The sequence below is a fragment of the Bombus bifarius genome, unplaced genomic scaffold (assembly GCF_011952205.1).
Source record: "Bombus bifarius isolate JDL3187 unplaced genomic scaffold, Bbif_JDL3187 scf7180000008218, whole genome shotgun sequence".
NCBI classification, from domain to species: Eukaryota; Metazoa; Arthropoda; class Insecta; order Hymenoptera; family Apidae; genus Bombus; species Bombus bifarius.
Genome location: NW_022884519.1, coordinates 1,048,763 through 1,071,431, shown reverse-complemented (window position 1 = coordinate 1,071,431; position 22,669 = coordinate 1,048,763). Strand labels below are relative to the sequence as shown.

Below are 22,669 nucleotides of genomic sequence, written 5' to 3'. Positions count from 1 at the left end.
ATCTTTCTTCCAGAGAACTCCTCGAATTTACCGAATGTCCAGCTGGACAAATTGTAAAGTACAAATTAAATAATAAAAAAAATTTTTTTGCTACGACTGTCAGAGTGTGAAGTACTAGCAACAATTTTGTTAAACTGAGCTAACAGTTTCCTTCTAGCGTTCCATGGAAGGATGTACTGTACATATTGAATAACGAAGACAGAAAACAGTAATTTGGAAAGAAAGTCGGATAGATCGACTGGACGAGCGTTCCTCGTGAGAAATATGAAACGTAGATCGGCGACGAGACGTTAAAAGTAAATAAAATTCGACGAGATGCCGCGGGGGATTGAATTTCTCGATAAGATAACTTGATCCGTTTAATTTTGTAAATGTTCATTCATCCGTCTCGTTGCCAGGCAAGTGAACAATTGGCAACACAGCCATATTCTCGTGTAAAGGTTACGTTTGAAGCTGAGTTCGCTTCGAGGTAAAAAAAGATATACAGACGAAAAAAAGATAGGAAAGGAAATATGCAGAACGAAGCTGCAACTCTATTGTTGCGACATATCTAGATAGAAATGAAAACTATAAAAGAGGAAAAGCTGTGCGAATATCGAAACGATGCCCGACGTGCTGTTCGCAAAATATTAACGAAACATCAGGCTCGATACCGCTGACATCGAAGTAAATCGGTCGATTCACAGCAAACGAAAATGTTTAGCCGATGACCTACCCATCGTTTGTTCTCGTCATTTCTTTTTTCCTCTCATATCCGTTTTTTTTTTTTTTATTTTCTTTTTTTTACGATTCGTTATGATTCTTTCCTAGCTTGGAACGAATATTACGAGATACAGAGGATGTATCATAAAACACGAATGGATATATTGTTGTCTATTAGCGTGTTCACTGGATGTTCGCGTGCGTTATTAGAACACCCGATAGAGTGGCTCGTCTGCTTTGCTTGCGACGAATGTTTGAAACCTTCGAGCGAGATTCTACGAAACGAGTAGCTGTTTTAACGCTCGACGCTTCGGTCAGGTACAAAAAAAAAAGGAATTTCATCTCGTCAATATTTGTATTTCATCGTTTATGTAATTTGAATTTTTTTTTATTTCTCAAAATGATTTGCATTTTATTTAAAATAAATTTGGATATTTAGAAACGTAGACGTTCGAATATCTGATATAATGATATTTTTACAGATATTCGTTGAACGAAAGCATTTTCTGTAGTCTTCTCGAGAACTGTACTTTAACTATAGTTCTCTGTACCATAAATTATTATATTATAGATCGACAAATCGCTGTTCAAAGTTTAACTGCAACATTTCTCAAACGTCTGATGCAAACAAAGATGTCATTATTAGTCGACCGAATTAAACGAATTTTTCAACATCCTGTTTCATAAATGAATAATATTCTGTGGACGTTCGTTACGATTATTGTCTGAACTCGTAACGGAGAAATAAATAGAACGAAAACTTTTAATCTCTGCTTAATTACCAACGAGAAGAGAGAGAGAGAAAGAGTTGATTAATTGGCTCAATAATAAAATCCACTATAATTCCAGTTGAATTCTACTTTACAACTTACCTACGTAACAGCATCGGTTATTCTGCCAATAAATATTTCGTCAAAAAGTTGCAATCTTTCCATTTCATAATTCGTTGTTAATTAAGGCGATTTAAGACGATGAGAAAAGAAGCGAACATCGTAGAATTTGTTTGTTAGATTAAAGAAAAAAAAAGTTGTCCTTTTCTTTCTCATTCATAAACCGCTCCTACGAGAATGAGTGCAATTATTCTCGGTTAAAAAAGCTCGCTTCGCAGACCGGACTTTTCCTTTGGAGGAAAGGAGAACGAAATTTTAGAGTTCATTAGTATTCATTAAAAACATCGCAAGCAACGTAAGCTCATTAGATGTAAGTTATGAGATCTCTTCTCCAAAGTCTTCTCCATGCTACATTCGATAATTATCCCAGGAAACGAACCAAGCAGCTTCGCTGCCGTGAAAAACTCAGACTAATGGCGAATGTTTCGAAAAATGAAATCTAGTTCTAAATTGCAGACCCTGTTTAGGTTGACTGATAGAAGAACGACTGGATGAATTTGTAATAGAAAAATATATAGAAATATAAGTAATAGGTATAGTGAGATCAAAAGCAAGTAAATTGTTATCGTTATTTATTAATTTAATGTGTGATATTGTTGAGGTTAAGTGATAGAGAAACGACTGGATGAATTTTCAATAGAAAAATATATAGAAATATAAGTATAGGTATAGTGAGATCAAAATCAAGTAAATTGTTATCGTTATTTATTAATTTAATGTGTGGTATTGTTGAGGTTAAGTGATAGAGAAACGACTGGATGAATTTTCAATAGAAAAATATACAGAAATATAAGTATAGGTATAGTGAGATCAAAAGCAAGTAAATTGTTATCGTTATTTATTAATTTAATGTGTGATATTGTTGAGGTTAAGTGATAGAGAAACGACTGGATGAATTTTCAATAGAAAAATATATAGAAATATAAGTATAGGTATAGTGAGATCAAAATCAAGTAAATTGTTATCGTTATTTATTAATTTAATGTGTGGTATTGTTGAGGTTAAGTGATAGAGAAACGACTGGATGAATTTTCAATAGAAAAATATACAGAAATATAAGTATAGGTATAGTGAGATCAAAAGCAAGTAAATTGTTATCGTTATTTATTAATTTAATGTGTGATATTGTTGAGGTTAAGTGATAGAGAAACGACTGGATGAATTTGTAATAGAAGAATATATAGAAATATAAGTACAGGTATATTGAGATCAAAATCAAGTAAATTGTTATCGTTATTTATTAATTTAATGTGTAGTATTGTTGAGGTTAAGTGATAGAGAAACGACTGGATGAATTTTCAATAGAAAAATATATAGAAATATAAGTACAGGTATAGTGAGATCAAATTAAGTAAATTGTTATCATTATTTATTAATTTAATACACGATATTGTTCAGGTTGACTGATACAGAAACGAGTGGATGAATTTGTAAAGAAAAATATATTGAAACAACTATAAGTACAGGTATAGTGTATGAGATCAAATCAAGTAAATTGTTATCATTATTTATTAATTTAATACACGATATTGTTCAGGTTAACTGATAGAGGAACGAGTGGATGAATTTGTAATAGAAAAATATATTGAAACAAGCATAAGTATAGGTATAAGTATAAGTACAGATATAGTGTATAAGGTCAAAATCAGATAAATTGTTATTATTATTTACGTTGAAGTGGTCACCATTTCTAAGAAAACTCTACATCTGGTCTTTTTAGTTTTCCCAAACACTGAAGCCATCGATAGCGTATAGACAATAGACTGAGAGGAAGGCAGGCCATAGGCAGTAGACACATCAGAGATCAGGCCACGCACCGCAGGCAGGGTGGTGCCCGCCCAGATGTTTGCACATCCTTGGAGCGTACCCTCAATAGTCTTAAGAACCCACCAGGGGTCTTGGAATTTTCTTAGTTACGGTCCTTCAGACCAAGCGAGTATCTCTTGTCTTAGGTTTCCTTTTACGTTTATTGTTTACTACGGGTTAACACGGAAAGTTAATTTTCCTTGCGTCTGGTACGTTCCGTTAGCAACTTTCTCGCGAGGGCGGTTAAAACCCTTCCTGGACCACCAACCTTCTTATTATCCAATCGGAAACGGTGTCTACTGCCCTCACTTCCCTAACCAAAATTGTCATCAACAAATCCGATAGTTCCGTGTCCTTAAACACACCCACTCCTAGCTTTGCTCAGACACAGTATCGTCAGTAAAACTCACTTATTCGGTATCCTTAGAATAGTCAACATATCTTTACCGGTGTCTACCCTTATAACAGTCGCGTACTTAACGTATCGGTGTAACTGGGTTTTACATAACCTGGTTGGACTGAATTGTGATTTATGTGTGTTAATTCAGTGTGTATTCCATTGTGATTGCTGAATTCATAATAAAGTTTAATTAAAACAAAATTAATAGTTGTGTTACGACTCAGCTATTTTATTTTATCATCCAACCCTCAAGTTTACGTGACAATGGCTTCGGGGTTTTCAGTTATAGGACAACACTGCTAGCGTGCGGATTTGGACTAGCTCAGATTATATTCCTACTTGTACTTACACATCTGTATTAAAATATATTTTGTGCTTTACAATTTATCCATGCGTTCCTCTGTTCGTACATCTAATAACCTCAACAGGTTATGGGCCCAGAGCTGTAAATTGTAAGGTAGCAACGCGAAGTGAATAAATTGTTAGTGTTGTGCTTAGTAAAGTAAGTGGTAGTGTTAAAATGGAATTAGCAAGTGCGAAGATCGGGATGTTACGTGGCGAAGAAAATTGGCTCCAGTGGCGTTTTGTTATGCGTACACTTTTGGAGAAAGATGACGACCTGATCAACGTGTGTGAAGGGAATTTGTGTCATCCAGGTAACAGCGCGGAGAAAGAAATCGCTCGTGGAAGATTTTTGAAAGCAGATCGATTAGCGAGAAAATTAATCGTGACCTCAGTAGGAAAGAAACCGTTGGATCTTCTTTTATGTTGCACGACAGCACATGAAATGTGGAAAAAGCTGAATACAGTATATGACATGAAGTCGGATGAGAATTTAAATATGGTCCAGAAGCAGTTCTTCGATTTTAGATGGGAAGAATCTGAAAATGTCTCTTACAACCTATCAAAGTTGGAACTCATAGCGGCGAAGATGAAAGCCCTTGGGAGTGAAATTGGCGAGGAAATGCTGATAACACGCATTTTATCGGTGTTACCAAACAAATTCGATCATTTTCACAGTGCGTGGGATTCCGTGGAAGAAGAAAAGAAGACCTTAGACAGGCTTAGTACCAGGCTGATGACGGAAGAAATTAGATGGAAGAAAGACGACCAGGAAACATCGGTGGCACTGGTAACAAAAGGTAATAATTATAAAAGGGAACAGCAGAAGCAGTCAAGTAAACGTGAATACGAGAAACAAGGACCAAGTTGCTTTAACTGTGGAAAAGTTGGCCATCTAAAGAAGGATTGCTTTAGATGCTTTATATGCAAAAGGAAAGGCCACACCAGTAAAAATTGCTTTAAAAATAATAAAGGAAACGACAGTAGAGACAACCAAGAAACCAGAAATCAAAATCGAGATCACAGCGGAATTGGTCTATTAGAAAGCACCTCAACGATACAAGCGGCAAACCATGATGTTTGGACATTCGACTCAGGAGCTACGGATCATATGACAGTACGACAAGAATGGTTCGACGTCCTCGAAACATTCGACAACACGGTGAAGATAGAGATCTTTAAGCATATGCTATGTGTAGACAATACTAGTGCCGTGGAATTAATTAAGAATGCAGAATTCCATCAAAGAAGATGTAAGATATCATTATTATTTTGTAATTTTTGATTATTGATGTAAGATATCATTTCTTGCGAGATTTATACAATAGGGGCGAAATTGATGTAATGTATGTAACAAGCGAAAAGCAACTGGCAGATATATGTACAAAAGCGTTGCCAAAACCAAGATTTGAATATTTAAGACAAATGAATATTTAGGTTTGAGAAATAAAAAAGATATTAAGAGGTAATTGTTTGTAGGGATGTAGAGTTTTTAGGGAGAGTGGTCGAAGTGGTCACCACTTCTAAGAAAACTCTACATCTGGTCTTCTCAAGCACTGAAGCCATCGACAACGTACAGACAATAGACTGGGACGAAGGCAGACCATAGACAGTAAAATGGCGACGACAGCTTTGGGGGTTTCAGATATAGGGTAACACTGCTAGCGTGCGGATCAGGACCAGCTCAAATTATATTCCTACTTGTATTTACACTTCTGTATTAAAATATATTTTCTATGTTACAATTCATCCACGCGTTCCTCTGTTCATACATTTAATAACCTCAACAATAAGTGTAGGTATAGTGTATGAGGTCAAGATCAAATAAATTGTTATCATTATTTATTAATTTAATACATGATATTGTTCAGGTTGACTGATAGAGGAACGAGTGGATGAATTTGCAAAGAAAAATATATTGAAACAAGTATAAATACAAGTACAATGTATGAGGTCAAGATCAAATAAATTGTTATCATTATTTACTGATTTAATATATGATATTGTTGAGGTTAAGTGATAGAGAAACGACTGGATGAATTTGTAATAGAAGAATATATAGAAATATAAGTACAGGTATATTGAGATCAAAATCAAGTAAATTGTTATCGTTATTTATTAATTTAATGTGTAGTATTGTTGAGGTTAAGTGATAGAGAAACGAGTGGATGAATTTGTAATAGAAAAATATATAGAAATATAAGTACGGGTATAGTGAGATCAAAATCAAGTAAATTGTTATCGTTATTTATTAATTTAATGTGTGATATTATTGAGGTTAAGTGATAGAGAAACGACTGGATGAATTTGTAACAGAAAAATATATTGAAACAACTATAAGTACAGGTATAGTGTATGAGATCAAATCAAGTAAATTGTTATCATTATTTATTAATTTAATACACGATATTGTTCAGGTTGACTGATAGAGGAACGAGTGGATGAATTTGTAATAGAAAAATATATTAAAACAAGTATAAGTATAGTGTATGCTGATCCAGATGCTCACTCTTACAGTGATACAATACACTAGGAAGAAAAAGGATAGAGAGCATGTTCATATATTTACAGCAAAGGACATTACCAAAAAGTTAACCTTGGTGTGTAGCTGTAGCTGAAAACTACAAGAAACAGCGATAGAAATTCACTTATAGCTCTTTTGTCTCTAGACCTTGTAACCTAAAACAAAATTTATATTCAAGGGCAGAATAATATGCACCTCTCCGTGTTTGGAATTTTTTTCACTAAATCCTATTCTCTTTGTAACAGCGGTTTGCAGTTTACGGATATACAAAAGCAAAGATGTAGAGTTTTTCTTGAAGTAATTACTTCAACAGACCGTACAAGTGTTTCTTCATTATATCCTTTTTTTATATTATATACTTGTAACTAAAATTAACTCTTCCATGAACGATGGAAATTAGTTTTTCAACAAACTCAAGTCAGAAAATATAAGAATACATTTCCGTTTTTTTTTTAAGTTACTGCCCCACATAAAGCGTCTACATTTTGCAGTTTTAACTTGGTACAATATGTCCAATACGGAAATATATTTAATACTCTTGATCGTAAACGACTGTATATGAAATACATCGATTTTAAAATAAACTTATCTTTTATTTTAACAAATCAATCGCTAAGGAAAACTTGTAATGTTTATGTTACAGGGACCCCCTCGACTCCAATAATGCCAGGGGGCACACCTGGGACGCCATCTTCTAAAACCAAGGTAAAGTAACAAATCCTCCTTTCATATTTCAACGAGCTACATATCCTTCCGCCACAAGAAAACAAGGTGACAGATAAATATCACTATTTTCCATAAAACATTATTTACCACATTGTAATAATATACTTCTCAAAAAAGAAAACATTCTCCGTAATTAAATAATTAAGTAACCTAATTTTTTGATTTAATTGAACAACGTAAAAATGATAAATTGAGTAACAATCAATACATGTTGCAGGACAAGATAATGATGAGAACGAAGGTCGTGGTAGCTCTGTACCCTTTTCGAGCGATCGAGGGTGGCGATTTGTCCCTCGAAAAGGTAAGGGAAATTCGGTTTCTCGCTTTTTTATTGAAAGAATGAAAAAAAACAACACTCACAATAAACCGTATCATGAGTCGACTTATCCGCGTGGTACGACGTTCACGAGTATCGATAGGTTATAAAATATGTAATACGCGATTAAACGGCGATAGAAAGGATCGATGCACGGGATCGTTTAACGGACGGTTCTGTAATGCAGTTTTAATTACATCGGGGAGAACCCGAAGCCACAATAATTGCCCATTGAAACGGAAATCCGAATCACATAAAAGCAAACGACAGTCGATATTCGATTGTGAATGGGCCTTCCATATCTTTTCGTGTTTTGCGAAGATTCCAATAATTATGCGTTCGAATGGTACGAAATCGCATTCAGCTAGAGTAGCTACGTAGCGAATATAGTTTACGATCCGACGTTAAACCGAACGTTACCGCGGTCTATGGTAGGAAACTGCATTGTTTCCTATCAAATCGAATTAAATCGTAGCGCGTGCACTCGAGCTGAATCGATTGGAATCGTGTTATGTACAACGTGAAAGAAGGAAAAAAGCAAACTAGCATTACATGGTACGTATCGTAGCCAGTTATGTCAAACTGTACCAAACGAAATCAAATCAGATCGCGTCGTAGAGATGAAAATCATACGTCGATAAAGTAAAGCGTATCATATCATATGAGGGTAAATGTTATCCTAAGAATCTGTGTTATACCACGATGCAAACTAAAAGGTATGGTAGCAAACTGAACTACGTAAATTACGCCGCTTGTATCGGTTCAAATGGAACTTGACCAACCACGATTTAATCGCGTCGAACACTTGTTCGTCCTATCGAATCCAAACACGCGTACATATTACGTTAATAACCGCGCCACTATAAATCGATTTGATTCATGCGCTATATCATACAGAATCGAACAGGCAAATTGAATTACGAGGATATAGAAACTTTACACCGCTGTCCAAAGCTTTCGAAGGAGTTAAGTAAAATCTTGAATTTTTTCGATCATTCCTTGCGGAAAATACAGATAGTATTTTTTGTTCCAAAATGACCTGGTTCTGGTTTGACACAGTAGACCGTCTAGTTTAGGTGGATAAATGGATTAAATAATTCTGTTACCTTCGATAGGTCACATTTCGCGTGATCATGTTTTCTGTTGCAGAAAAGCTTCTTCGATTTTAAGAAAATATGCAAGAATCATTAAAAATGATTTGCGCGCGATTTTTTGTCTAATTCTAGCTATTCTAATTTGTAAGTACTTGAAAACAAGCAATAGAACGGTAACAAATACGGATAGAATGTTCCATAGAATCCTATTTACTGACGAGCTTTTTCTTATTATATTCTTATTATATTACATTACTTAACACGTTCAATGCCATGGGTTAGGTTAACTTAACCTCCACGGCGCCCCACGGCCAAGTTGAGAGCCGGTCACCGGTGACAGTGTAAAACATATAAAAATAGTTTTATTTATACATGAAATATATTATGTGCGTCCTCCACCAGTAGCTGTCGAACATGGGAAAACCCGCTATGTCCGTGTTTTACCTTAATGAACAGTAACCCTAAAAAACGTTTCGACTTGAAAGATGTTTGATGGCAATTAAGGGTATTGACAATAAAGTAAAAACTGCCACATCTTGTGACGATTCTTTAGGATTATTGCTGGTACGAATAAATATGACCGAGGGATGGATTATGGTTTATGATAGGTCCCGGAATCCAATAACGTAGAACAATTATTTAGCAACGCGAAGAAACAATATGAGATAATTGATAATCGCAAAAAGTAAGTGAATCGGGTGAAATTGCACTATAGCGCCGCGGAGGTTACCGGTGACCTCAGTGAGATAAATTCATTAGCGATGATTATACACCGTAGCATATCTGTTGTAGGTAATATTTCAATATTATATGTATGTCATAATAAAAAGTTCACCGTGGCGCCACGGCCAAACCTTGTAAAACTGTCGTGACATTCAGCGTGTTAATATATTATATTACAAAAGAAAGAATATAAAAGTACAGGTTGCAAGCAAAATCGGAGAAAATAAGGAATTTTTGAAAAATGTATATGTCGTTAGAAATGTAATTTTTCTTTCTACAGAATCCGTCTGGTTAAAATATTACGGTTACTTTTAACCTAACAACCAAGCAATATTTAGTTCACCAAAAGATATAACTGTTTGGGAACTTTTCGACAATAGATGGCGCACCTAAAACCACCACATGCTTCTAACGAGGAAACAAAGTTCGGTCAAGGATCATCGTCAGCAATTTCCTTTCTAAAACTATTGGTCGATCGTGCGACCGTTTTAATTCAAAACACATGGCGTTATGGGAAGATTCGAAACCAGCGTTACATTTCCAAGTTATAATCTGGATACAACTGGATCCTGCGGTTAAATAACGGTCCGTGTAATGTCCTGCGTCGATCATGTTATTGTCGACGTAAACAGCAGCATCTCTGGCATTCCACGGGCTCTCTGGTTATCCTCTAATATGCAGAGAAACCTTGGGTCCCATTAACACTTGAACACATACGGCGCACCACATTCCGTCAGACATTAAATTAACAAAGAGATATTTTATGGCTTTCGAAAATTTAGTAGACGTTCCAGAATAGTTTTCTAAATCCTCGCTGTACTAATAAGGACCAAAATATGTGAATAAATTGAATTAACACAAAGGATATAACCTAACAAACACGAAGATGGTATCCCGCTGGGAGTAGCCACCCACACGATAATCAAACAGCCAAAAAATTCTACCAAATGTCTAAATCGGACAAATTGTGAATGTAAACAACTAAATAAAATAAAAAAAAGAAAAAAATTGAATTAACGAGCTTAATACATACAATAAATAGATCGACGATAGACACGCTTGTTACTCGCGAAATTTAACGTATTATATTTTGTGGTGTTCAACAATTCACTAAATACGATTCACTAGTCATACGATTCAGTGTAACTTCCGGTTGAGGTTATTTGACAATCATGACGCGTAATGATCGAGGTCGAATAATCGACGCTCAGAATTACTTGGAAATGATCGACGATTCTCAAAGTCATAGCATTTTCAATCAAGGTGAAAATCATGGATGGTTGTCGAGGTTATGGTTGGTTTTTAACATTAGTCGAAGTTGTTTCGTTCAAGTTTAAGATTATTTGGAGATACATTGTCATCGAGAGTCACATCGAAGGTTGTATTATTCGCGGTTAGAATTAAAAGTCATTGATTGATACTTGTCAACGTCGTATCGTATACGGAATTTAAATTATTCAAGTATGATGAAAGAATAATAATAAATTGTTTCGTGTTACAGGGTGCAGAGTACGAGGTGCTGGATGACTCTCAGGAACATTGGTGGAAAGTCAAAGATGAACACGGGTATGTAAAGGCTGCATCATATTCAACAAAAGAAGAGCAAAGCAAAAGAAGCGTAATTTTAATTCTACGTAGAATCATTTTTGCTACATTTATTTTTAATATGTTGCCTCGCTTCTAATTTATTTATTTACGTCTTTTGTCCTAAAACTTTCTCTAAAATTTCCTTGAAAACTTATTACCATTTTAGCAAACATTAATTCAAGCGAGTAAAACCACACATCGGATCGAAAGATTTCGATCGAGATCAAGCTTCAATTTAATTAGATTCAGCCAATTATGCAAACCCTTGCTGCAAGCGGTAATTAGGATTAACGACGTTTCGCTCGATACCCATATCTTCGTAGCAATTTGCATGCTCGGCAATCGAGTGCTTTTAATGGCTTAGGTTCCTCTCTTCGTACTCCCTGATGACTACTTAACGCAACCAAAAGCAGATTAGGGCTATGCATTCGTTGCTAGACGATTCGACTGGCGAACGTTATAATAAGACGTGTAGCAAGTAAACACGAGCCAAGGGAAACTGTACTTGGCATGTAAAATATGTATATTAGCGTGCTGCATGTGTAAAGGACTGATAAACGTAGTGGTGTAAGTCAGTCCACTAACTAGCTTTTATAAAATATTATTCTGCATTTACTGCTATAAAAAATAGCTTACATTTTTTCACTAACAATAATGTTACAATTTAAACCTAATTTTATTGATAATGAGATTAAGGGGATGATACTCTTAACCGTTATGAACTATGTTACCAATTTGACCAACATTTTGCCGGTTTGGTAAACAATTATCTACTGTTCAAGCTCAGAAATAGTTCTTTGCTCTTCCCAAAAGCATACTTGTTTGAGTTACGTCACTTTTGAAATTTTGAAATATGTAGGCAATCGACGTACACACAAATGATATTGACACAATCAAAATTGCCTATTCGTTTTGCATATTTGAGCACCGAATATGTGCGTGGAAACGAAGCAGGATAATGATAAAATGACGTCCATTACACGATATGATGTTACTTTGTCTGCTATAAATTCGTAATTGGATTTTATCAAAACTTAAGCATAATGTTCGTTTGCGAAGTTTCATCAAATTTCCGTGACATCGGTTTGTTAATAATTGCACAATGTTTGTACAATATTTATAGAATAGTTTGGACAGAGAATAACGTAGAACAATTAATTGTAACCTCTGATTCTCCTTTCAGATCCATCGGTTATATTCCTAGCAACTACGTGAAGGAAAAGGAACTCCTGGGTCTTCAGAAATATGAGTACGTACCTGCAGGGAGTTCATACATAATTTATGCTTTTTTAATGTTATGTAATGTTGTGAGTTAGTGATAAAATGTATTGAATTGAGTAATTAGTAAGATAAGATTTCAGAATGTAAATGTAAATATCATGTAAGCCGGAAACTATAGATTACAATAAATAAGGAACTAAATAATGAACGAACGCTATATGTAATGATGATTGAAATATAATGATTGGAATTGTAGGTGGTACGTGGGTGATATGTCCAGACAACGTGCAGAATCATTGCTCAAACAGGAGGATAAGGAAGGTTGCTTCGTCGTACGTAATTCGTCTACCAAAGGGCTGTACACGCTTTCTCTCTACACTAAAGTGTAAGTGTTTTCACATACGACACTACTTTATACGATAACAATTGTAGAAAAAATTAATAAGAAGATATTCATATCGTTATAGCCCACATCCTCACGTAAAGCACTATCACATCAAACAAAACACTAGAGGAGAGTTTTATCTGTCCGAAAAACATTGCTGTGGCTCAATACCAGACTTGGTTAACTATCACAGGCACAATAGCGGTGGACTAGCCAGCAGACTGAAAACCAGTCCTTGTGATCGCCCTGTGCCACCAACTGCTGGCCTCAGTCATGGTTTGTAATTTCGAGACTGTAGATTCTTATATATTTATGGGAATTATAAAGCAAAAATGTATGCTGGTCACATAATACGTAAAAATGTATAAAATATCTAAGATAGAATACACGTTATAATATTCAGGAGGCAAAACAAATCTTCTGCTTTCAAAAATCTAAATCTTATTTCTTTAATTCTGCTCATGAAAATATGAATCTGCATAAATATCCATAGTCTAGTAATTTCCAAAAGAAAAAAGGGAATTACAAAGGCGTTAAGAAGTAAACCATTTTCTGCAGAATACTGTAGCAAGTCTTTGATTTACAGATAAGTGGGAGATTGATCCAGCAGAATTGCACTTGTTGGAAGAACTTGGCTCTGGACAATTTGGCGTAGTGCGAAGAGGAAAATGGCGCGGTTCTATAGATGTTGCAGTAAAAATGATGAAGGAAGGCACGATGTCTGAAGATGATTTTATAGAGGAAGCTAAAGTGATGACGTAAGCCGATAATTAAATCAATCTTTTAACACGTTGATTGCCACGCGTGTTTTCAAAGAAATCTCCGTCAGGCCACGCGTGCAGCAGTACCGAGCGTTCTCTGCTAGGTACTCCCATCGATATTTTAGTAATGCGAGTCGCTCAAGTGATGGTCTCAAGAATGGTCTCAAGAATGATCTCTCGTTTTTTTTGTTTCCATTCCTTCGCATTTGTTTCTCATCTCTTCAGTTTCTGCAAATTCAGTTTGAATCTTGGCCGAGCAAGGAACGGTATAACTTAAAATCTCTGCCCTAATTCGTTACAGCGTCGAAAAGAAAAATTAAAAACTTAGAAATAAGTTTTACATCCTAAATAATTTTTTTAATAAACCATTTTCGTATTACTTGTATAACAATTGGACAGTTTTATTATTATGGAATATCTTTTCAAATACCTACGACGATCCTTCGCAAGTAGTCAAATAAGCGACACCCGAATATGGATTACGCGGCCTGACCAGAAACTTTGCTGACACCCGAATACGGGTGTCGTGGCAGTCAACGTGTTAATAATTGTAGTGTTAAGAAATAAATTTAGAGAATGACAAATGTTAAATTATTGGGTATAGGAAACTTCAACATCAGAATTTGGTCCAACTATATGGCGTTTGCAGTAAGGACAGACCAATATATATTGTCACTGAATACATGCGACATGGATCTCTGCTCAACTACCTCCGTCGTCATGAAGCAACTCTAGGAGTAAATGTTGGTCTCCTTTTAGACATGTGCATACAGGTAAATTCAAAATTGCTAAATGTCATTCCTTCATTTCTTAATCATTCTAATTATTAATGCTAATTGAAATACTCTGAATTACAGGTTTGCAAAGGCATGGCTTATTTAGAAAGGCATAACTACATTCATAGAGATCTTGCTGCACGCAATTGTTTAGTGGGCTCAGAAAATGTGGTAAAAGTTGCAGATTTTGGATTAGCAAGGTGAAAACCTTTTCTACATTATGCAGCTTCTTGTACTCCTTGTTCATAGTTACTAATTAGAAATCTTTTAATTTCGTTGTAGGTATGTACTGGATGACCAGTATACTAGTAGCGGAGGCACCAAATTTCCAATCAAATGGGCGCCCCCAGAAGTGCTGAACTACACTCGCTTCAGCTCAAAATCAGACGTCTGGGCCTATGGAGTGCTTATGTGGGAAGTATTCACATGCGGAAAGATGCCTTATGGTCGCCTAAAAAACACCGAAGTTGTGGAAAGAGTGCAACGCGGAATCATATTGGAAAGACCTAAAGCCTGCTTCAAAGAAGTCTACGAGGTTTGCCATAGCCATATCGTATTCCAAATTATTTACGCTATGATGTACAGGTGGTCCACACAACTGCTTCATGTTATAACTCTGTTACCAGTACAGTTAGAGAAAAATGTCGAAGGAGAAAGATGGATGATGATGGATGGCTCTTTTACATAGAATGACGAGAGAAATCTATCTATGTAATAAAAAGTATGCATTTCCATTTTAAAAAGATAATGCAATTATTGATTGCACATACACCACTGTACTTCCAAAAAAGACATGGTCCTACGGATATAGTACTTTTTGGATCATTCATGTTCCTCCTTTGACATTTTTCTGTAACTGCACTGCTAACGGAATTATAACATGAAACAGTTACCTGAATCACTCAGTATACATAATATGTAAAGAAATAAACATGATTATTTTCAAGGAATTCTTCTAATAAGATCATCCTACAACAACCCCAAGACTTTAACAGGAACTCTATTTGTATATTAATTGATTATTTGTGTTTTAGGTAATGCGAAAATGCTGGGCCCATTGCCCGGAAGTACGACCCTCCTTCCGCGTACTGAAGGAGCAGCTAATCAGTGTGTCTCAAGGTCTGCTCAATGATTGACTCAACCTTCTACGGTGTATGCGCCTATCGTCGCCTTCGAGCCGGTCAATACAGGCGGCAAAATCTCCATCGCTCGAGCGATCGCCCTCAATACTACCATCATCTAACTCGTCATCGTCGTACAACTCAGCAACATTACCGTCATCACGTAAAACACGTGCACCCGCCACTCTACCACCCTCGGTTGATTTTCTACATCTCTCGTCATCCACGTGTAAATTAAAGAAAGAAGGGTCATCCTCACCAAGTACACCCGGCCACCAACCTAGTCAACCATCATCAAGCTCGTCGAACGTCTGTGACATTTGCAGTTCCTACGGACACCCGTGGATTGAAATTTGCAAGGCGATACGAGCCACTAAAGGCAAATAAAAGTTGTGTGTGTGTCCCGAAAGTATGTGTGTCGATTTCAACGATTGTATTAACGCAGCTTACAAAACAACAGAAAAGAAACGAGAAAAGCGAACAAAAAAAAAAAGAAAGAAGAAGAACAATATTAATACGACATTATTTGACCCTGCAGCATCGCGACCCTTTACCCTCGTACCCTTCGCTCCCCTTCTCTGTCTTTCTCTCTCTTTTCTTTCTCTTTCCTTCTATGATCTAAATCAACTTTCAAAAATTTCCTCTTTACTATAGACATTTTAGATGTTGTTTTTTCTCGTCGAACGAAAACGATCCGAGTGCGTGATATTATTATGTGTTTCTCGGATATATCAGGTTTTTTCAATCTATCCTAATCTTCAACTCTCCAACCCCCTGCCTTGTCCATCATGAGTTTCAGAGTATCTGTTCCACGCAACGATACGAATGCATTTACAAATAGAACAGTAGTATTTATTGATTGTCCTTCGAACAGGATATATTAGTAAGTTGTGATTTTGCCGTAGAAACGTGTACTGTCCTTTTGTTATCGACTTTTTAACGAGAACACTAAACATAACTCCACGAATGAGAACATTATTTCTGCTTGATAAGTGAATTTAATAAATGAATGTCTCACTTGTGTATTATATACTATGACAATTTAATAAAATAGAATAAAGAAAAATAACATGTCCTGTTGTATTACCGGTATTATTTGTAGATTTAGAATCATTAATAACAATATTACTCGCCTAACAGACGCATTTTCACCAATTGTTATTGTATCTTTCATAGAGCGAGCTCTGCTTAGCTTGACGATATCTTAATAATACAAATTTAAATGAAAGTAGATTATTTTAGAGCATGCAACTTTAAGAATATTGTTACGTCGCGTGGGGCAGTCCGTGCGCCGTCCTTCATGGTCTGATCGTCAAAGGCCCACGCACAGTAATTCAGACCCTCAATAAACCTAAGGAACCACCATAAACAGAATCTTTTTAACTGAATCTTCAATGCTGTATTTTCTGCGTATGGCTGGTCCTTAGAACAGTCCTTAGGTTTGTTATTAGGTTTGTTGTTAGGTTAGGTGTTATTTGTTAGGTTTAGGTAAAAATCACGGAGGAAGCGGGTAGTTACCTAACGCGAAAAACGAATATTGTCTAACGGAAAAGCTGGTGTTTCCCATGAACAAGATCACTCACGATCCACGTTGGTAGGAAGCTTCCTCCTTCTATCTGCATTCATTAACGTGGGTCATAACCAATGGACATTGCGGATCGTTATCCTCACTTTCCTGACGAAAAGTGTAAACAACGAATCCGCGTTCTTCGTTCAAAGAGCACACGCTTACCGAGCTTTCCTCCATAATAACATAAGAGCGAATAGTCAGTTAAAACCAGCTGGAGATAAAACACAGTTTGAGGAATAGAAGGAGTCAGAAGTCAGTCAGCAGAATTTCCAAGTCGAAGACAGTCAATCGACAGAAGATACATCATCACAGTCGCCAACATAAAACGAGTCTCAGGTCGTATTCATTCGTAGTTTGGCATTCCACATATGCAACATTGTACCACTTTGAAGTTGTTGGATCTTTGGAAATATATATTGACCTGTTAATATCAGCGGTATATTTATTCAACCACCCTTATTATCTTAACCGAAATAAGGGATGGAACGATTCGTGGCGCCAATTATTCAAATTGTAACGAGAATTTACGACCCCCGTTGGCGCGCTTCTTCGAGATCGCGTCTCCCCACGAACGGTCGAAAGTTCAAATATAGAACTTTATACTTTTAATCTTAGAGTAAAAAGCCCTTTAAAAAAAACTCTTATATTCTTTAATTCATAATTATCAGGATATTTTAGCAAGAGATACTGTATACATATATGTACATTAGAGAAAAATTTCGTTTTAATTGTTTGAATTATATCAAGCGTCTGTCAATGTCTGTTCACGCGACTGCAAAAGTCGTATTGATAATTCAGAATATTGCACAATAGTGTTAATTCGCGCCGTGCTCAAGCCGTAACAGTTAAATATTTATGTTGTTCAAAGATATTATTGTCTAATTGAGGTCGAAAATTTCATAGGCTGTCTTTTTGGGCAACTCCCGTCCATCGTGAAGTACTTTACCGGAAGTAACATGCGCCACAGGAAGGATCACGTGAAGTTCTAAACGTCTGCACGAGAATTTGTATCTTTACCAAAGGTATCATGTAGGTGTAGATTATATAGCATGTATGAAAAATCCCTACATATGAGAATAAATATTCTTCGCGAGGATACGTTATATTACGCTACAATATGTTCGAAAAACATAATTGTAATTAGAATTGGCGTGCTTAATGATAGTATGGATGAATATATGCATGTAGGAGCACATCACGAAGCGGGAATTTTAAACAATTCAGCAACATATAAAGGTGAGTGACAAAATACAAGCACCATCCTCCATAAAAAGCAGAACATCCAGCCATTCGAAAGAAATTTAACATAAAAATCGGCATAATATAAAAAGAGTTTAACAAAAATAGGTTACCTTAATAATCAACACAATCTTCACTAAAATTGCAATTGTAGTCACGTGAATTTAAGTTTATGATACATCATTAGGGAAATTAGAATATTAGACATTTGTTGAATATACAATAATCCGTAACCTTCAAAAACTCAATTGCACTATTAATACCTCTTTGTTGATAAAGGATCTTATCAGTATATATATGGAGCTAGTAATTCTAAAAATTATATGAACGATGACATAAAAAAATAAAATTGACTCACCGATAGAAGTTTATTTCATTACAAATTCACGTTTACTACACATTCCACAATCCATTGATTTCGAGGACGATTTTTATCATATTCATAAAAGTACTTTACCACTATTATTGTTACTTTTATACCGCACTATATTGGCATGAAGCATAAATATCAAACACCAACGTTATAAACATGCACCAAAACTTTTTTTTTAAGTATTAACACGATTACAAATTAAACATAACACAGCAGTCACAGAATTCAAACTGATTGAAACTTTGTTTCAGAGGGTCTGCAGTAGCCGGTAGATGGCTCATGACTACGCGAGCACAATTCGAGTGCGCGACATTCAATACTTACTTTTCGTTAACCTATAAAATTTTGATAATTTATTTTATAAATTTGTAAAAACTTGTTATATATGTATAATTCTTATATAAGCATATTTTATGATTTATAGAAATTATTTTCTTCTTTAAACAAAACGTCATTATAAAATATATAATTATTAGTATATATCTATTAATGTATCCCATTTCAGCATCGACATTTCTGTATTATTAAATGTTCCTATGTCGTGTAACGTAAATAAGCGATGAGCATGCATTTTCTAAGCAGTTTTTCTATTATTAAATATCACAGGTAATAATTGGAAAGAAAATGTAATAAGAAAATGTATAAGTGTATCTAGTAAGTTATTTGTAGTAAATGTAACTTAACTTTGTCTATAAAAAATTTTATATTGATCCAAACATAAAACACAAAGAACTTTCTTATCGCTTATTTTTAATCATCTTATAACTTGATCTTTTAGAAAACAGTTTTTAGGACATCTTATCGCTAAATTTAGTACTATGGCACACCCATTAGTTGCAGTATGTCAAATGACATCAACAAATGATAAAGAAAAAAATTTGCAAACTGTACGAGAACTAGCTGAGAGGGCTAAATCTAGGACAGCTTGTGTAAGCACATATAATAAAACTTTAATTTCATTTTTTTAATATTATTTATATTTACATAAATTTTTACAATACTTTGATAGATTGCTTTCTTTCCTGAAGCCTGTGATTATTTAGCCGATAATAAAAAAGATATAATAGCCATGGCTCAACCTTTGAATGGATCAATAATATCAAGCTACAAAGAAATTGCTAAAGCAAATAAAATTTGGTTATCGTTAGGTGGATTACATGAAGCAGTAAGCTTAAATTTCTTTTTATTTCTTTACAAAAAAAATATTACAATTGTTTTTTATTAATCCATATATTCTAATTACATATCTATAGTTAAATGACGATAAAAATCGTATAAGTAATACACATGTTGTAATAAACAGTGAAGGGGAAATAGCCAGTATTTATCGTAAAATCCATTTATTTGATATGGACAATAAAACTACTGGCGTGAGATTGATGGAATCAGATTATGTCTTAGCAGGGCAAAAGATTGAACCACCTATATCAACACCAGCTGGTAAATTAGGCCTCAGTATTGTATCCTTTCTAAATTTTATAATCTTGTTCTTCAAGTCTAAGAAATTGTATTTACTTAACAGTAATATTAGTGTTATGATATGCGTTTTCCCGAATTATCTCTTTCATTAAGAAATATGGGAGCAGAAATTCTCACATATCCATCAGCATTTACATATCAAACAGGTGCTGCTCATTGGGAGGTATTATTGCGTGCAAGGGCTATAGAAACACAATGTTATGTTATAGCTGCAGCTCAAACTGGTACACATAACAAAAAGAGAGTGAGCTGGGGTCATGCAATGGTAAATAATTTTATAGTTTATGCTAGTTTTATTACATTAAATATGATGCTATATGTATAAAATTTTGTCAGATTATTGATCCATGGGGAACTATAGTAGCGCAGTGTAGTGAAAAAACTGATATGGTTTTAGCAGAAATTGATTTAAACTTATTAAAACAAATTCGGCAAAATATGCCGTGCGAAAATCATCGTCGAACAGATGTATATCCTAAAATAGAACCCTGTAATCTTTAATTTAAATGATGTATATATGCGTATATATCTACATAATTAGCAAAAAGAAAGGAAAGGAGCAAATGCTCGTGCTAAGCCCGATATTTTATGTAAAGTAACTAGGGATTGAAATGTAATAAACATTATATTTTCTTAATATACATATATAAAACAAACATTTATTATGATGAATTGTATTGTACATACTGTCTAATATAACTTATAAATATTAACTTATAAATATTTGTACCGTAAAGATGTAAAGTAGGTGAAAATATATTGCTACAATTGTAATTGTGGACAATTTTTGTACATATGAAACTGAAAGTATAACAAACTACTAAGAAATTGTAATGCAGATATTCTAATAAAATGTAAAATAATATTTTGTAGAATGTTATAAAGAATGCAATAAATTATACATCATTTATTATGATAATTCAAGTTATTAATTCATTTAGTAATTTTATTAAAACTTCAATTATTTATCCAAAAATGGCACATGCTATATCTATGGATATAGATGTAATATTTATTATTTGCTACCTATAAGATACAAAGTATTATTAAAATAAGAGGCTAATATAAAATTTATCATTAGTCATATCCACATACCTTCACTTGTATCTATTCTTTGGGATCCTATAAGATCTGCTTCAACTCCTTGCAGCGCCCAATTATGTTCATATATTTCCAATGCTTCCCATTCTGATTTGAAAGCAGCTTTTGGATCTGGTGGCATAGACATTGCAGCACCTGATACTTGATCCTGTAAAAGTCTGGAGGTATCAGCAGCATTGCTTTCTCCAAGGACAAGTGTATAAATGGAACGTAATCCAAACACATTAAGGAAATACCAAGATGCAGATGAAACCCATGCAGCATCAAGTGTAGCTAATTCTATACCACGTTGCAACATTGGTTTGAAACGTAATGTCAAAGGAAATGGTACTTTAGCTAAAATATAATTATTACTGTTAATTTGAAAAGACTGAATTTATGCTCTAGATCATACGTATAACCCTTTGAACGTACTTGTTACAAAGCCAGAAAACATCCAGTTAATCCAGCCACCTATTAATACCATTGGTAAAACATTAGTTACATTTCCCTTTAACATATCTGTCATCATATTAGGATCTGTCATTGGGTTCTGCGATACTGGGGCACGTTTTTGTGTTTTAAAATATCCTGTCTCTTCATTATTAAAGAAATGCCTTCTGCTAATAAATGCCATTTTTGGAATATATTGACCATTTTCTCTTAGCAGCCTAGAGCGTATCATCACTTGACTAGAAAACATCAAAGTATATAATAATGAAATGTTTCGACAGGTTGGAAATACACTATATTTATATATTCACATATACAATTTATAGATTCACGTAATCACCTGTCTTGTACTTGATGAAGCTCAACCTTTTTCTGTGAGGCAAGTAATATCGAAACATAATGTCGAATAATGCCTACGAGAAACGTAATCACAACGATAGGTAAGAACACCCATCCTCGAATGTTTGGATCTAAAATCAACTCAGCCATACCACTTGTCGCTACACCGAAATTTACGCGGAAGAAAGAAGAAAAGTAAGAAAACTAAATAGATTGAAGAACATTTTACAAAGGCAAGAATATGTGCATGTTAATACCAGTTGCCAGTTATACATAGCAGGAGCCCCCTAGACGACACGATATAGAAATAATGATTCATACCTCACCGATAATAAAGTGTATTTAATGTATTTTTTGCAGCATATAAAGCAACTAAATTAAATAAAATTCCTTCAGGATTACGTATACATTATGAACATATAAGAAATAAATTTTTAATGTCCATGAAAAAGTTAGAATACATTAATTCTACATATATAAATACTTGTAACATATAAAAGTGCTTATTATCCACTCGCGTATTTGTATTTATGTATGCATTTTACTGATATTCTAAAATTTTATCTCTGAATAGTACATTAAAAACTCAATTCTCACTTTTGTAATTAATAATACAAAACTATATTTCGCTGATAACAATAAAAGAAGAGCAGAACAATATGTAAGTACTTAGTATAATAAGTTATATTCGATGCAATTTCCCGCTCTTGGAAGAATCAACTTCGTTATCGACGTGTAAGCCTGGAAAGTGGAGCAGAATCC

General features: G+C 34.6%; 3 protein-coding genes across 10 annotated transcripts in view; 2 read left to right on the top strand and 1 right to left on the bottom strand.

Moving 5' to 3' along the window:
- Window positions 1-15,877, top strand: part of LOC117211202 (tyrosine-protein kinase Btk29A) — a 344,145-nt gene extending 328,268 nt beyond the window's left edge. For 6 of the 7 annotated variants that reach the window (XM_033454871.1, XM_033454877.1, XM_033454873.1 and 3 more), the window contains 11 exons: window positions 7,308-7,369; window positions 7,608-7,691; window positions 11,025-11,089; window positions 12,294-12,359; window positions 12,588-12,716; window positions 12,799-12,992; window positions 13,303-13,474; window positions 14,082-14,250; window positions 14,335-14,453; window positions 14,536-14,788; window positions 15,288-15,420. In XM_033454871.1, the coding sequence (XP_033310762.1) occupies window positions 7,308-7,369; window positions 7,608-7,691; window positions 11,025-11,089; window positions 12,294-12,359; window positions 12,588-12,716; window positions 12,799-12,992; window positions 13,303-13,474; window positions 14,082-14,250; window positions 14,335-14,453; window positions 14,536-14,788; window positions 15,288-15,389 (1,415 nt within the window). In that variant the 3' untranslated portion in view covers window positions 15,390-15,420. Of the gene's footprint in view, window positions 1-7,307; window positions 7,370-7,607; window positions 7,692-11,024; window positions 11,090-12,293; window positions 12,360-12,587; window positions 12,717-12,798; window positions 12,993-13,302; window positions 13,475-14,081; window positions 14,251-14,334; window positions 14,454-14,535; window positions 14,789-15,287 lie in introns of all 7 variants that reach the window. The other variant, XM_033454872.1, reaches the window with a different exon arrangement.
- Window positions 15,878-18,765: 2,888 nt separating this feature from the next.
- LOC117211112 (nitrilase and fragile histidine triad fusion protein NitFhit) lies at window positions 18,766-20,676 on the top strand. Of its 2 annotated transcripts, none has more exons than XM_033454706.1 (6): window positions 18,766-19,162; window positions 19,335-19,485; window positions 19,566-19,721; window positions 19,810-20,016; window positions 20,088-20,300; window positions 20,372-20,676. In XM_033454706.1, exons 1-6 carry the CDS (start codon window positions 19,116-19,118, stop codon window positions 20,534-20,536), a joined length of 939 nt encoding a protein of 312 aa, XP_033310597.1. In that variant the 5' UTR covers window positions 18,766-19,115; the 3' UTR covers window positions 20,537-20,676. The 2 variants fall into 2 exon arrangements, with proteins under 2 accessions (XP_033310597.1, XP_033310598.1); XM_033454707.1 differs by lacking the exon at window positions 18,766-19,162 and adding an exon at window positions 19,194-19,210.
- LOC117211114 (ER membrane protein complex subunit 3) lies at window positions 20,588-22,214 on the bottom strand. The gene is made up of 4 exons (XM_033454708.1): window positions 21,909-22,214; window positions 21,551-21,807; window positions 21,131-21,472; window positions 20,588-21,061 (listed from the first exon to the last, which is right to left on the bottom strand). The coding sequence occupies exons 1-4, from the start codon at window positions 22,055-22,057 to the stop codon at window positions 21,051-21,053; spliced, it is 759 nt and encodes a 252-aa protein (XP_033310599.1). The 5' UTR covers window positions 22,058-22,214; the 3' UTR covers window positions 20,588-21,050.
- Between the last annotated feature and the right edge of the window lie 455 nt (window positions 22,215-22,669).

Excerpts from the sequence above, each read along its gene's own strand:
- LOC117211112 (XM_033454706.1), top strand. The coding sequence starts at position 19,116 with ATGAGCATGCATTTTCTAAGCAGTTTTTCTATTATTAAATATCACAG. Across the intron at positions 19,486-19,565 it reads CTAAATCTAGGACAGCTTGT|ATTGCTTTCTTTCCTGAAGC; the intron begins GTAAGCACATAT and ends ATACTTTGATAG. Across the intron at positions 20,017-20,087 it reads GTAAATTAGGCCTCAGTATT|TGTTATGATATGCGTTTTCC; the intron begins GTATCCTTTCTA and ends CAGTAATATTAG.
- LOC117211114 (XM_033454708.1), bottom strand. The coding sequence starts at position 22,057 with ATGGCTGAGTTGATTTTAGATCCAAACATTCGAGGATGGGTGTTCTTA. Across the intron at positions 21,808-21,908 it reads CTTCATCAAGTACAAGACAG|TCAAGTGATGATACGCTCTA; the intron begins GTGATTACGTGA and ends GATGTTTTCTAG. Across the intron at positions 21,473-21,550 it reads GTTTTCTGGCTTTGTAACAA|CTAAAGTACCATTTCCTTTG; the intron begins GTACGTTCAAAG and ends ATTATATTTTAG.